The sequence below is a fragment of the Pleuronectes platessa genome, chromosome 8 (genome assembly GCF_947347685.1).
Source record: "Pleuronectes platessa chromosome 8, fPlePla1.1, whole genome shotgun sequence".
NCBI lineage: Eukaryota > Metazoa > Chordata > Actinopteri > Pleuronectiformes > Pleuronectidae > Pleuronectes > Pleuronectes platessa.
The window spans coordinates 20161543-20177394 of NC_070633.1; the positions used below are offsets into that span (position 1 = coordinate 20161543).

General features: G+C 43.8%; 2 protein-coding genes and 1 long non-coding RNA gene across 12 annotated transcripts in view; 2 read left to right on the plus strand and 1 right to left on the minus strand.

Moving 5' to 3' along the window:
* Positions 1-3249, plus strand: part of inppl1b (inositol polyphosphate phosphatase-like 1b) — a 31462-nt gene extending 28213 nt beyond the window's left edge. For all 7 annotated transcript variants that reach the window (XM_053429399.1, XM_053429405.1, XM_053429403.1 and 4 more), the window contains one exon: positions 968-3249. In XM_053429399.1, the coding sequence (XP_053285374.1) occupies positions 968-1061 (94 nt within the window). In that variant the 3' untranslated portion in view covers positions 1062-3249. The remainder of the gene's footprint in view (positions 1-967) is intronic.
* Positions 119-5596, minus strand: LOC128446379 (uncharacterized). 2 transcript variants are annotated; one of them, XR_008339572.1, is made up of 3 exons: positions 4939-5589; positions 1390-1499; positions 119-1266 (listed from the first exon to the last, which is right to left on the minus strand). It is a non-coding gene; the product is annotated as an uncharacterized LOC128446379 (long non-coding RNA). The 2 variants fall into 2 exon arrangements; XR_008339571.1 differs by having other exon boundaries at positions 119-1499; positions 4939-5596.
* On the plus strand, positions 4687-9294 carry p2ry4 (pyrimidinergic receptor P2Y4). 3 transcript variants are annotated; one of them, XR_008339570.1, is made up of 3 exons: positions 4687-5281; positions 6192-7719; positions 8126-9294. XR_008339570.1 is itself a non-coding variant. In XM_053429407.1 (2 exons), exon 2 carries the CDS (start codon positions 6230-6232, stop codon positions 7304-7306), a length of 1077 nt encoding a protein of 358 aa, XP_053285382.1. In that variant the 5' UTR covers positions 4687-5281; positions 6192-6229; the 3' UTR covers positions 7307-9294. The 3 variants fall into 3 exon arrangements, 2 of the variants coding, with proteins under 2 accessions (XP_053285382.1, XP_053285383.1); XM_053429407.1 differs by having other exon boundaries at positions 6192-9294; XM_053429408.1 differs by lacking the exon at positions 4687-5281 and adding an exon at positions 5288-5484 and having other exon boundaries at positions 6192-9294.
* Positions 9295-15852: the final 6558 nt, after the last annotated feature.

The window sequence follows — 15852 nt, forward strand, 5'->3', positions numbered from 1 at the left end:
AAACGTAGAGCGTTCATCTGGAACGGCCCTCACACGTAGTGGTTGCTTCTTGGTTATTTACTGAGAATTTACCTGGATGTAAGCTTTACCATTTTCTGTGTTAAATGAAACTCATGACTCATTTCATTCAGTTTATTCTTCAATTTGTGTACATATTTAAAACCAGAATAAAACTATACGATACATGACCAGAGTAAAATACACACAAGACAGATTCAAACATCAGTAGAAGGCCGGATCCAATTAGTTCACGTGACAGTCATGCTCATGTGGGTCTGATGACTTCAATTAAATACTGTCAGCTTTGCAGTTACAACTTAAGTGAGATGTAAATTGATTAAATAAAAAAAATAGATAAATAAATAAAACCCTTCCTGCTCTAACTCTCCCTCCTGTTGCCTTACTGTGTAAACAATGAGGGGCAAAATCCATCGTCCTTTTAAATTTGATCTGAGGTTAATTTGAGGCTGCAGCCGCCCGACTTAGATGGATCAAGTCAGTAACTTCCCCCGTTTCTCCCCCTGACAGTGTTTCTGTGTTGAGCCGCCGAGGGGAAGCAACACAAAGAGGCAATTTCATACGAACCGGCTGTAACCTTTTGAGATACCCTGTTGATCTGATTAACTCAGACTGTTGAAGCCTCATATTCACTCCAGATAGGCTGAGTAATTCGTTCTGTGGTGTTGAGTGAGGGCTGGATTTGTAACCCCCATCGTTCACATAGGACAAGCGAAGAGAGGGAATCCGTACAGCCAACAAAAACTGTTCCTTTTAAACACTTGTGCCTATTGATTTTGAAATGAGAACACAGTGCACATTAACTAATCCAGTATTCCCTTGTGTTATATACTGTATTGTGTGTATTGTACATCTACAGGATAACAAGATGCTGACATTATCGACATTGACAAAATTTCATCATGCAAATGTTTTAAAATAAAATGTTTTCTCTGCCATTTCTCCACAGCGGCATCACTGAGGAGGACCTACGAGCCGCGGGAGTGACGAACCCTTCGCACCGACGCAGGATCCTCGAGAACCTGCCCCGGACCTGGAACTGATGCGATGGTGCGAAGCCTCCTTGTCTGCTCCCTTACTCCAACTGGAAGAACTGATGGAGCTGAGATCTGAAGAAAGGACAGACTGATGGGACACAATCACAACAGCTGGACTTTACCTCAGTCCATCTTCTCGTTCTCTCGACCGGGGAACGTAACGCAGGATGTTCTGCGTTCTCAATCCTATCGTCTTAGTTGAACTCCTGCACTGAAAGGAAAATCAGAAAATGAAAAATGGGACTTTAAAAGAAAAATATGGTTTTGTCACTCAATTTGTTAAGATTTAATCAAATGCAAATTTCTCTTTTATTGAAAACAAAGATCTATTTACCCTCCGTCAACCTTACATGTCAACACTGACCACATCGGCAGTTCAGTTGCACGTAAGCTGTGTCCGGTCTATTGTGGAGTTTTGAGTGATGCTGTGTGCCGGGAAGCGACCTGGCAGAGATTAGAGTGAGTGATTGAAGGCGAGTGATGCTCTCTGCAGTGAGTGAGCATCAGGGAGGCAGAGCTCAGTCGCTACAGGACAGAAGGTCAGTTGAGCTGAACGTTTCTGCAAAAAAACCTGAAACACTTAAACTAAATGTAACAAAACTGAAGCCAAGTTTTAAGAGGTTTCTGCCGGAAAAGCAATTTCCTCCCATCAGCAGCCTGCAACAACACATATTCAGCTCCCTCTCTATTTTAGTAAAGTGGATGTATGACAAACATAATTTAAGAATTTAAGCCCCAATGTTGAATTTTTTTGGACTCATTATATGAAAATCACTAATAAGAAAACACAAAATACTATTTTTGACAAAATGAAATGACAATAATCTAAAAAAAAGGCCATGTTTTTCATTTCCAAATCTTCATGTCAGAGGAGGAAGAGGACGAGACGAAGGAACACGGGTTGTAACTCATTCTGCTTTATTCCACTGTCCATCTGGACTGATAGTCAGAGGTGGGTGGATGTGAATGGAAAGCCTTGATATGTATCTCTAATTACTGACTCATACACAAATGTTTATCATGGCAGCAATGACTCATCGATTTTGTTTTTAATGATTTTTAAATGACTATACAAATGTAATTCCTCAGTTTCCAGTGTTCACACAAGGCTAGTGTTTCCTGTTTACCTTCATCCCTTCGACTGTGTGCTTTCTGATTATTATGCTATTATTGAGCCTGGACCCGAGCTTGTTAAAAGCCCTCTATCAAACCTACGGAGCATCAAATCCGTAGCTCTACCTACTGGAACGTTGTCTGTAAAGTTCGTGTAGGACCAGTTGTATTTCAAATCGTTTACTGTCTCATATTGTTGCTATCATGTCACTTAATCAGCACCTACGCCCACTCTGCATGTTTTATGCAGCCTTTTTAAAGTAAAGTGCATAAAGCAACTCTCGACCGTTTCCAAGCAAACTCAAGTCCTCTTCGTGTCTCCTCACTTCACCTCTCTGCATGTTGTTTAACATCGGGTCCCACCGACCTGCAAACCTGCCTGATTATCAGCTAACTCTCCCCCAAGAGAAGAGTTTCTAAATCCAGACAAACGGTTTCACATTTTATAAGAAGAAGATATGTCATTCATTAACTGCTGATCTTTGCTTCAGATGGTATTTATAACCGTACTCGGAGTTCATATGAAACCATAAATCAAATGTCAGAGGATGTTTCTCGTTATGTGGAAGTCAAGCAAAAAGGAAAGTGTCAGCAGCTATGCGTCATATCATTTATTTTAAGGTTAAGTCAGTGTCTGATTTCTCTTTTACACTTTTTACAGGATTCATATTTTACATTTAGTTTTTGTTGATGTTACTGTAGAGTTCTGAGGTTTTTTTCAGGCCAGTGGCTGGAGGAGTTATGTTTTTGGGCTTGTCTGTATGTGCATTGGTATGTTGCTCCCATTCTTGTGGACATCAAATTTGAACTGAGTGGAGGTTGTTAGTCAAGGGTCAAAGGTCACTGTGGCCTCACAATACCCTTTTTTTAAATAGAGAATATCTCTGTAGTGTGGATGACTGACCAAATCCCAAAGCTTTTTCACTGTTAAAGGATGTGTGTGTATATAGAATTACAGGAGTGTGCGTTGCCTGTAATAACCGGGAAGCCGGTCAACAAATATGTATTTATCAGATCACTTAAATAACAGATCACGGCAGAGAGAGACGAGACAGCTTTTGAATATGATCCTAAAATAACACCACTGCGTGTGTCTGTGTTTTTTCGCCTGTTGCTGTCTGTTAAGGTAGTTACTTATTAGGACGTGACCAAACACATCCCTCTCTGCTGAGAGCAGGTATGTGTCACTGACCTCGAAATGCTATCACAGCCCGCAATGATGTCAGCACCATGGGAGCATTCTGGGAAAGTTTGGCGACATCCAGATCGAAGGGATGCATAGGTTTAGTATGTTTTTTATTTTGAGAGACAAAGGTACATCACTGTATCTGGCTAGGAATTAGTCTGATTCATAAACCCTGTAATACAGCAACATGTTGTTTTTACATATCTATTTGTGATAAGCTTAACTAACTTTTCATTGGCAGCAGCTTTATATGTATCGTACAGAAGGGGGAATTCATCTCATCTTAGCTTGAAAGCATTTACACATATTTGTGACAAACTTTTCCTGTAACAACTAGAATGGCACTCAGCAACATTCCCTTTAAATTCAAATGAGCTGCATTAAATTCCACACATTCTTAGATATCAATTCCCTAAATATGCCTGATCCTTTTCTGTTTATTGTTCCCTCAGAAAAGTAAAAAAACACCCTATCTCGTAATGTTAATGGGGGGAACACATATTCCATCTGTGGTGCCGTAAAATCCATCCGCCTCGAGCCGCCCTCTGAGTGGGTTTCTGATGGGGAACATGCTTTGCCAGTGGCCCCCTCACATTCCAGACATGTTCACCACAGTATGGATAAATAGTTTCTATACTCTGTTATTTGTCGGACTTCTTTCGAAAGTATTTTCATAACACGGCCTCAACTCATGACTCCTAAAGAAACTATTTTAACCTGAAAAACAACTTCCGAGGAAATGACACACACCCACCCATTCGCACACACACACACACACACACACACACACACACACACACACACACACACACACACACACACACACACACACACAAATGTGTGTTTAATGTAGTTGGTTTATTGGAGTGGATATAACCCCTGTTTGCATCTATAGGTCAATCCCAGTGTGGTTCTCTTGGTAACCTATCAAGTGAGAGTCCTCATGACGCCTATACTTTTATTGTGCGTCTGCAGACGACAGCACTATAACCCTGTCATGTGAGTCTTGAAGTAAAGCCTGACACACACATAAAACATCCTGAGGGAACAGAGCAGCAGTCCGGCTCAGCTCAGGTGAGCAGATGCTGTGTTTAATACAGGGCAGAACGTACAGCTGGGCAAATATTAACTTATACAGTAGAAGCATTGATTGCAATAAGACCTATGTGTTGTCATGGGAAGGCATTTTTTTATCTGAGCTGCAGGAATGATGCCTCCAATGGTGGAGGAAGAATATCAGAAGGTTTTTAACGTCAAATTAAGATTGAAATATGTCAAATCTAAAGCTTGGCATTCAAAAAATAAATATGAACTTTCAGCAACAAGCTCAAATAGTCACATTTAGCTTGTGTTTAAGTGCGTGTGCCTTAACACAACATAAGCAGGCAGTTCATGTTGTGGCTGCAGAGTGGGTGTGTTAACTGTTGCCTCATTAATCCTAGTGTTGCAGCAATAGAAGCAGCTCAGCTTGTACAAGTCAATAAGCAGATATTAGTGAGGAGGATTTCTGTGGAAGGAAACAGTGACTCAAATGTGATCATCTCCGAACGCTCCCTCATAGAGCTGCACAAGAATTGAAAGTACCTGTGGGGACTTTCTCTGGGCGGCCCTTCTGTCCACTCAGCTCTGTGACTTCCCATTTCATCCACGGACCGTGCGTAAACTCCTCTCCATGTCTCCTGCGCACGGTGGCCACTGTGTGCAGCGCAGCCATGGACACCTCTTCCACACGCACACTGCGTTTCTGATGGTCTAACGTGTGTTCCGGCTGGACGTGCAGAGCCAGGGGGAAAGACGAAGGGAGCGAGAGGAGCTACTACTCGGATCTGCGCTGAAAAGAGAAAGCGCCGGAATAAGACTATTTCCTTCTGTGGCACCGGAATTAAAACCCGCTCCTGCTCTTTCTTTTTTTAAGTATCCTGTCGGGGTGAGTAGCTGAAGTGTCGGTGTAACTTGGTTCTTAAAGTAACAGGCAGAGAAAAATACTGACGGAGATAATCGCCTGTGTGGTTCGGGGGTGTGTGGACACAGATGTGGAGAAGTTTGGAGAAGCGAACAGATGTGGATTAACAGTGAATCCTCTTCTAAATACTTTTAACCTTTAAGAGCAACGTCGGTGGAAAATAACAGGTGCAAATACTGAAGAACTATTTTGGTTTACAACTGTAGAGTATTTATAATTTTATGTCACTTTACAACTGTTAAAGAACTGCGTGAAATTAGTTTTTAGAGCCCTACTTAAATATACATGTACAGAGCAGTGGCGGATCTATGTTTTTTCTTGATCAGGGGCCATAAAAGGGGGCCACCATCTAGACGGAGTAAATGTCCCAACATCGGTGCACAATTCCTGATTCAGTTACATGCACATTTAACTGATCCCTTTACTGTTAACTCTAAATTCTAAATTCTTAACAAACATATTTATTGTAGTTTATGTTAGCACAGCCACTTTTACACCAGTCAAAGCCCCCACTAACACCTGGCTTTTGTCTGCAATGGGAATGGATACAATCGGCATTTACTTCCAGTTTAAAATAACTCTGCGTTAGACTCAGGATTGAATTGGCTGCGGCTCCGATCAGCAGTGACTTAAACATGACACCTGGCAGCACGCGCTATTTCTGCAAGACAGCGAGTTGAGAGAGACTAAGTCTTCTGTACACTCCTGATGTTGAACATGACGCATCGGAGGGAAAACACAAAGAGTCATTTCGCCCTTTTAGCAGGTTTAGCGATGTGTGTCCATAAATCTGAGAGCACTGTGGTTGCAGATTTTGTTATTACTGTTCATCAACTTGATCAACTAAAGCCTATTTTCTGTCTTCTCTCTCTAGAGGTTTGGAGTCTCCTGGCTCCACTGAGAGGTCACGACATGGACGCACTCAACCAGTCGACCACGTTCACCTCGGTCTTCAACTCGAGCTGCCGCTTCGACGAGGAGTTCAAGTACATCCTGCTGCCCGTGTCCTACAGCCTGGTGTTCGTGGTCGGCTTTGTGCTCAACGCTGCTGCCTTGTGGATGTTCCTGCAGATGCGTCCGTGGAACCCCAGCACGGTGTTCATGTTCCACCTCGCCCTGTCCGACTTCCTGTACGTCCTCTCCCTGCCCACCCTCATCTACTACTACGCCAACCGCAGCCACTGGCCCTTCGGGCTGGCCGCCTGCAAAATAGTGCGCTTCCTCTTCTACGCCAACCTCTACAGCAGCATCCTCTTCCTCACGTGCATCAGCGTACACCGGTACTTGGGCATCTGCCACCCCATCAAGGCCATGACGCTGGTGAAGTCCCGGCACGCCCACCTGGTGTGCGGGATGGTGTGGTGCGTGGTGAGTGTGTGCTTGGTGCCCAACCTCATTTTCGTCACCACGTCCAGGAGGGACAACGACACCCTGTGCCATGACACCACCAGCCAGCAGGCCTTCGACGAGTATGTGGACTACAGCTCTGTGGTCATGGTGCTCCTGTTTTGCGTCCCGTTCATGGTCATAGTGGTGTGTTACTTCCTGATGGCGCGGACCCTGTGCCGGCCCAGACGTGGATTGTCCGGCGGCAAGCAAGGCAACGCCTCGCATCAGAAATCCATCAAGCTCATCGTGGTGGTGCTGGTGGTGTTCGCCGTGAGCTTCGTCCCGTTTCACATCACGCGGACCCTCTACTACACCTCCCGCGTGCTGGATCTGGACTGCAGGATCCTCAACATCGTCAACTTCACTTACAAGATCACCCGGCCGCTGGCCAGTGTCAACAGCTGCATTGACCCCATCCTGTATTTCCTGGCTGGGGATCACTACCGCTCCAAAATGATGTCGGTCCTGACAGGAAAGAGACGGACGATGAGCGGCCAAACCCCCGAACAGGCAGAGACGCAGCTGAACAGTAACCGGGGCGTTGCTCTGGCCTATTGTAACTCAGCCCTTAAAGCGACAGGAGAGGGGCAGAGATGTTGATACATCTTCATTAAGGGGCAGCTGAGAGGTCTGGAACTAGTTTGCAGTCAAATGTACTTTCAGTTTCTCTCCTGTATATTTCAGTTTTTGTGGTTAACGTGCATGATGACCACATTTCACCTCCACTCAGCTTCTGTTATGTTTTTAAAAGGAAGTTTAAAAGGAAGAGTAAACTCATTTTGCAACAGACAGTATTCAGACTGTCTAGTGTTTCTCTCTGTGGGGAATGGTGCCTGTGGTGAAGAAAACTGGGGGAATAGTAAATTAAGCAGTTTTCAGACATTCTTTTGGAAAACTTGCACAGAATTGGGTCCAGATTTTCTCCGGAGTTTGACTTTCACACATGAACAACGCAACAGGAGACTCTCTGCTGAGACGTGTTTACAGCAACATATCATCTCTGCAGCGTTCAGGTGAGGGCTGGTGCAGCAGGCAGAATTAAAATGTCTAGGTGTATTGCACCATTTTTTCTTGCAGAGATATTTCTTTTGTTTTTTCAACACGCTAACTCACTCGCTGTGAATCCTACGGTGGATCACCTGCTGTGTTCTGACATTGAAACATTCTCTGGAGAAAATACCGCCCATCTGTTCAAGGCCCTGAGATTCAGTGCTTCTCTGAAAGCAGCGTGAGACATGTGCCTTTAAGAAAATCAGACGCCAGGACAAAGTTTGATTGGACACACACTGATCTTAATATTAAAATCAATATTACGTGTGATAAAAACTTTACAGATGCTGGTTCTCTACTCAGAAATTGAGGAAGTTATGAGAAGACGATCCTTCCTGTTTTTATCAGCCGTGTCTGTGAGTTACCCAGAAACTGCAGCTCCAGCCAGAGCGGCTCCTCTTCCAGCTGTTTTTGTCCTTCAGCGTTCACAGCTGCTGCCTCTGCTCAACCGTGAAGAAAAGAAGCAGTGGGCCTGACCTGGATAGGACATAGCTTTTTTATTTTTTTTATTTTCAAACCACCCACGCCTCATTAGAGGGATACGGGATTTTCCTTTCTCCCCCTTTCACCTTTGGGATTGATTCGTGGAATTTAAAGGCCTTTTTTCTGATATCCGAACTCTAAACTGCTACTTGATAGTTTTTGCAGGATTGACAGTGATTCACACGAGTTACTGAGGTTGTTGTCACATGTCATGAACTGATTATAGAGTGAAACTGTCTGTGAGATCCTGGAAGTCTCATGATCACCCTCAATAAAAGAGAAATGGATTTGTATGAATTACCGTGAAACAAAATGCATCATTTCTCTAAACCGTACATCTGTCAAGTGTCCACCTGCTGACACCTGAGCAGCTGCAGCACAGGAGGTGTTTTTTCAGGCGAAAGCGAAGTTATACTCCTGGAGATAATCCTCAGGATGAATCAGACTTCAGAGTCCTGGCACAGACCTATCTTGTTCAGGATCAGGGTGTTGCCTAGATAAATACTGTAACCATGAGGAAACTGTTTAACGTCAACCAGTTAAGGAGGAGGAACTTGTTGTATTTCGCGGACATCGCTATAAAGTTTAAATATCGATAGTATTTCCGTATTGTGTGAACCCCTCTCTAATCTGTGCTCTGTATCGGCTTGTTCATTGCAGTGCTTCACATCTGAACAGTTCCCATACGAATGTTCCTAGTGAAATTCCTTTAGAGACGTTGGATTTTGAAATGATCTTCTGGGTCTGAAAGTTGGGATTGAACCCAGTGTGGTTGAGATGTTTCAATTGAAATGAATTCTCTTACTATGGGTCATCAGAAACAGATGCTCATCACATCTCATGCACATCTCATGAGTCTTTACAGTCAAGTTGTACTCGCTACTGTACAAAATCTCTAAACTACTTTACTTAAGTAGATTTATTTACTATCTATTTGGGGTAGTTTTCACCTTTACCACATCAGCAAATACTTGTACTTTCTCCTACACTTCATTTTTACTATGCACTGTGTTACATTTTTGAAACATAATCAATAAAAGAGGGCAATCGATTAACTGATCCAATCAGAGTGGGCAGGTGTCGTCCGACCCTGACAACAGCAGCAGCAGCATCCCTGATGGATGAATGGATTCAGAAGAGGACATCGCCAAGGTTTATCTTTTAATTAAAATGAAAATAAAAGTGTTTGCAGTTGTACCATCTTCAGAATTCTATATGAATATGAGTCTGGATTATTCTTTTATTAAACTAAATGTGCAGTCGACAGTCGTTAATTATGTAACAGACTGTTGGACCAGGGAAGAGACGAAGTACTTTCAATTGAAATACTTTAAAGCTAGTACTTAAATTCAAGTGGAAAAGTTAATGTGGTACTTTAAGTTTTACTTGGGAACATTTCTGTCTATTTATTTCCAGGAGAACTTCCTCCTCCACTGTCCATCATCCTCTTTCTCTTCATATTCCATCATCTCTCATCATGGGGAACAAACAGAGGTGACCTGACATCGATCAGCTCCATCAATGATTATCGAGATGACTGTTTCAAACAGCGCTGTTCTTCTTCAGCTCTTCTCCTCACTCTGGATGCTCGCTCCCTCACTCCTCCATCCACAGTCTATATATATTAGCTCACTAGCGCCTCCCTGTGGTTTCTTGGAAAGCAGAAACCTGCAGGTTGTTGTACTCGTTGAGTGCTCACTGATTTGGACGAAATAAGGAAATAGAACAGAAAACTTTACGCATGAAAGATGATAAAAAATGTAATCTCTGTTTCTTTAGTTTGACTCAATTGTCTGGTAATTGTGAATGGAGTATGTCATCCCTCCGCGGTGACTGACAGGTAAAGAGGAAGGGTCACCTGAACGCGACCCGGAAACACGGTGTAATGTCCCGGATTAACAAAGCGAGCATTTACCGAGAACGTGCCAAGTGTTTACTTATGATTAAAAGGTTTATTTTATTAAACAAACAGGCAGAACAAAGACCCGGATGCATTTCACAACCCAGTGCAGTGGAAGGAAAACACGTGTTACAACCAAACCGATGTATTTAGAGAAGAAGAGATTACAGGTGAGTTCAGTGAATGATGTCTTGGTGAAACGAGTAGTTGAGTTTTTCTAAATTATAGATGATTAAAAAATATTAAAATCAGTGGTATCTTAATATTACAAAGCATAAGTCACTGTTTGTGTTGTTATTGTTGGTCCGTGGTTTATCAGAGATCATTCTGCTCCTCTGCACAAACAGAAAGGTTCCAAATGTCAATTGTCAATTTTTCTTGTCGTTTTCTGTTATGATTAGGAAACAACCGAACTGAGCTGAAATGACATATTCTGGTGATTTTCACGATTCAAAGATGAGCTTCGTATTCCTCTGGGCTCTGAAAAATCTGTTGCACAGTTTAATAACTGCTTTGATAAAATGTCAAATTCACGACCAACAAGATTGAAATCGTAATCTTCAGTAAATATTTTTGTTAGAGAATTACATTTATGACCTGTTGAACAGAATAAGACGTGTGAGTCTCACTTCATGTGTCTGTTGCTCTTTAGGAGGCAGGTCGACAAATATTAATCCAAATGATTTAAATAATGCTGACAGGATATATGTTAACATGAGTGTGTTTGTGTTTGTGTTAATCCAAAGAAGGATAATTGTTATCTTGTTTTATTATTAAAATAATGAGTAGGCCCATAAATAATACATTAACAATGTATAATAACAAAAACCTCCAGGAAAATAATTACTCAATTTTGTTAAATAATTGATATAAAACAGAATTAGAGATCTGTGTTTGTTGTTAAAAAATCCAGATAATATTCATGTCAAATGAAGTTTCCTTTTAGGCTTAAATATTAATAATACTAGAAATTCTGGAGTTCTTTATTAGCAGGGTTCTTAATATAAATACCTGAAGAAGTTACAAATTATGAAGAAAAACACATTTTAGAATAACCCTTCAAAATTCCACACTAATGAAACATTCTTGAATAAATCTCATCAAATAATTTTAGCCAATCAAAATACCAAAGCAATGCAGTGCTAATACTTATTTCAACCAGCTGTATTTCCATCAAAATAATTACTGAACAAAAACTGTTCAAAGTAAGGAGGCGTGTACATTTTCTAAAATAATGTTATAAATAAAGTTTTGTTTTTGCTCTATCAGAAATAAAGAATAAATAACCCGTCAGTGAAGCATGTTGCAGAGCTCTCCGACACGTCTGTTCGGCTTCATGCATCCATTGTTATTGAATGTGACAGCTCGTCCTTATCTATTGCTTGTTGCCTCTTAACTTTGAAAGAGTTTTGACAAGCTGTCCGTCAGCTTCAAGTCTTCCCCCAGCAGCTAATGCGACTTCATGTTGATTGACACAAAGGCCCGAGATTTGAACGTTTTGGAGTGCAGGACAAAGGCTTTTATTTTATTTCTTTTCAATTTAAAATACGACAATATGCAAAATTGCAACTGATTATTATGTACTTGAAAATAACGATTTTAATCAGTTTTATAAATATGTATTAGAGTTTTTCTTGTCTTCTTTACTCTGGAGGACCGATCCAGGTTTTCTGAGAGAAAAAATGTAACGATCATCTCAAAACATGACACGTTTCTGCCGAACTGGAGTCAAGGTAAACATCATCGTAAATCCTATCATCCTCATGGGAAGAACAGCTTAACAGCCATTACAATAAGCTTCTAATCAGGAGGAGATATTAGTAAATTAAAGAGGAAAATACTGTATTGATTGTGACATCCTCCTCCGCCTCGGCCTAAAGCGATGCGTTTGTGGAGCCTTGAACATTTCTCTCTGTTTTTCTCTTGTTTAGCAAATTATAAGGCCGAGACGAGGGATTTCAAGGACGCGTGGACTTCAATTTAATCGAAGAGGCTGAGAGTGGAGTGGAAGAGTGACACACGGAGGAGAGAAGTTCATTATTCCGCTGAAAAGGAAACCAATGGCTTTCACAGTCGCCATGGTAACTGGCCTTTCTCTCGCCGTCAGACCGACGATAAGGTACTTCACAGCATTAAGCACAATTATCGCAAGGTAAAAGGGGAAATATTGCTTTCCAAATGCTAATAGATGTTGGATATTGATTGGCACGGCGATTCGTATAGAAGGTCTGCCCCGACTGTTTCACCTGCGTGACTCTCTGCAGCCGTTAATGAAATCTGATGGAGGTTATTCTTGATGGGCCTTTGTGGCACCGTGGGCTTCAGCTGCACTTGCATCTTTACTTCACATGAACGTAAGAAGAAGAAGAAGAAGAAGAAAAAAAAAAAAAACTATACTTTACTAGAAACAGCAAGAAGATTGAAAAGAACGTATGAAACGGTGATAAAGTCAGAAAAACTGTGAACGACAGGCGGTGGTTTACTTTTATTTATCCTTCATCAAAAAAGAGAAATTCTGAGCGGCTGCAAGTTTCCCCCCCCCCCCCTGCCCCGTCGTCACAAAATGTCTCATAGCATAACTCCTAAACACCCCGCGGCTTCCCATCATTAGCATGTCATTCTGTTGTCAAGTGACCCTGCTCGCGCTTGCACACAAAGGCGGGTCGGCCTTGGCAGCGGCGAGGTCAGCGCCAAGCACAAGTACGGGCCATGGGGGGGCGGTTGGTTGGTGGCAGCCTGCTTAGCCGGTGAGAGGATGGAGGATTAGCACGGTGGAAATCATGGAAGCTTCTTGTGTGTGTGTGTGTGTGTGTGTGTGTGTGTGTGTGTGTGTGTGTGTGTGTGTGTGTGTGTGTGTGTGTGTGTGTGTGTGTGTGTGTGTGTGTGTGTGTGTGTGTGTGTGTGTGTGTGTGTGTGTGTGTGTGTGTGTGGACGGATAGGGTGGGGGGGTTGGTGGTGGGGAGGGGGCAAATTGTTTTAACCCCTATTACAGCGACTGCGTGGCGCTCCTCTTATCTAGGCTGCTGCAGCCTCTCATTAATATTCCGTACATATGGCAGGGCTCTCTGTATCATTGTCTATTAATGGGAGGGATAATCGCTCATTCAATTATCAGGCAGTCAGCAAAAGACCAACCGGGCCTGCACACCCCCCCGGTTCACACAGTGGCACGGCCCAAAACAGAGGTGTGCCAGCGGGAAGGTGAGAGCGATAGCGGGGGATTACACCATATTAGCTACTTTAATAAGTCAGGCCCCGGGAATAATGCCGAGCAAACAGGGCTCTGTTGGCGAACAAGAAACATGCCTGACGAGGGCAACATCTGAAACCTTCCTGTTCCACTTAAAAGTCACGCGGCGCGCTCTTGCACATGGTGTCCTGGTTGTGATCCAGGCGGTGGCTTCAGGAAGCGTTCCGTGGTTATTAAACACAGACGCTGCTCCACTGAGGCGACGACCTGTGGTCAGGAAAGGCCGCTGATGGCTAAGCGATGGACTAAGGCTCCGGTGAATGGAGCTTGACCCTGATGTCTGCAGGCCAAAGATCTGTGAAGTGATCTAATGTAGCGTTTGTCTCTCCGCTGATCTGCGATCTGTGCCCCCGGGGCCCTGCACTGTCTGTCTCCCTGCTGCCCGGGGGCCGCGGCCTGGATATGACGGGGCTACTGATTATAGTGTGACCTCTGGCTGTGGTGACCCGAGGAGACCTTGTTGAGTCAACACGAGCTCGGGCACTGAAAGAGGGAGAGGAGGGGAAGAGGGAGAGGAGGGAAGAGGGAGAGGAGGGAGGAGGGAAGAGGGAGAGGAGGGGAAGAGGGAGAGGAGGGAAGAGGGAGAGTTGCAGCGAGGTTGTTTAGTTACCGAGAGTTTCTTCGGGGAGGTGGGCCGGGAGATTGGAGTGCAGAGCTGTTGCAAGCAGGGTTGTTTTGCGGGAGTGTGAAAAAGATAGGAGGTGAAATGTTAACAAAATCTTATAAAATCCGTAGTTTGATAAATTTTCGCGTTCTGAATGAACCGGAGGCGGCGGTGGCTGTGGAGTGCCTTTGTTGGAGGTCCCATTTTCTCTGGGAGAGCAGCACGCTCACAGGGTCACCGAAGTTACGAAAGTAATTAAAGCCCGGTGATTCACCGCCTGCTGCAGAGAAAAGAAAGCAAGCTGTCATTCTGATTTAGAAAAATAAATTACAATTTTAATAATGGGGGAGGATGGGGGCGCGAGAATGTCTAGAGCCTCGGCAGGCTGGGGGGGGGGGGGGGAGGCAGGGGTGGGCATGTTGGGAGGGAGGAGGGGTCGGAGGGGTTGCTGGCTGCCTACTTATCAATAGTTGCAATTTTTTTTGAAACCGCATCGGCCGTACATTGCGAGAGCACAAGTGCCCTTAAAAAAAGAAAAAACCCCAGAACATTAACATACTGATTTCATGCGCATGGCAAAGGGCCTGAGCCAATATCAGAGAGGACTCAGCAGTCCTATTGTCTGCAGGGACTCTGGTCCCCTCTGATATGAAAATTCAATTATTTTATAACTAGATCTGGCGCTTCGTTTTGACAGTCGCCGGTAGCGCCTTGCCAGCTGCATCAGTGTGGGGGACCAGAGGCTCCTGATAGCGAGAGGGAGGCCTTTCAGACGCTGACATGTTTTTGGGGGACAAGATTGCCTAAATGTGTTGCATTTAAGGGCTGAAAGTTAATCTAATGCACCACCATTATCTCACTCAGGTAATTCCAGTAGCATCCTCCATCTATGTTTACGCTCATGCACGCACTCGCATACCCGCGCCGCCCATTCATTCTTCGGGGGAACTTTGAATCTGATTCCCCCCCCCCCCCCCCGGCTTTCTGCATCCAAACAGGTAATGTATTTATTTATTTCTCGGCGGTGCATATTCTGCGGGGGAGCTGGAAAACTATATGAAATAGAAGTTGTTTTCTAAGAGACATCAGCAGTTTCTAAGTCATAATTCTGCAGGAAGACAAACGGGAGGGGGGGGGGGGAGGAGGAGGAGAAGCACAGCCAATATGAAATGGTTCTCTGGTGTCAATAATCTTTTAATCTTTTGTTTAAAAGTGTTTTCGTGTACTTTTATACTTGACCATTGCTTCCCCTTCCCAGTAAGACAAACCACATATATTGTCTTACATAGAAACAAAATCATTTGATATTAGTTTGCAGCTTGTTTGCTCGTCTTATATATCGATAAATTCAGAATTTCCTCATTTTACATTTGTACACACTCCAAAAAACTTTGGTCGGCGGTTCCCCCCCCCCCCCGAGGACACACACTTGTCTATTTCCTGAGGTTATGAAACAAATCCTTTCATTACCTCCGTGGCTCATTGTGTGGGTTCCGGCGGGGGGGGGGGGGGGGGGGGGCTCTGTCAAGATTAGGGAGCAGGAAGCAGCCCCCTGGTATGGCCCTCTCTAGTCAGACCCCACCGCGTTGTGCTTATTAACCCAGCCTGGGACAAGATGTACCTGCCTCCCCTCATTAGGCCGCGCTGGAGTACACGCTCAGCCTGCAGAAGAATGGAAAATTAATTAGTATTCTCCGCAGGGGGAACTGCCATTAGCACTTAATTAGCAGTAAGAGTGCCATTCATTCAGGCGGCCAGTATGACACACAATATACCCACACAGCATGTTCTGTGTCTTTTCTCCATGTGTGGTAGTTAAAGCGCTGGGGATCGACCGCTCTGGAGGGATGCTTCCTTAC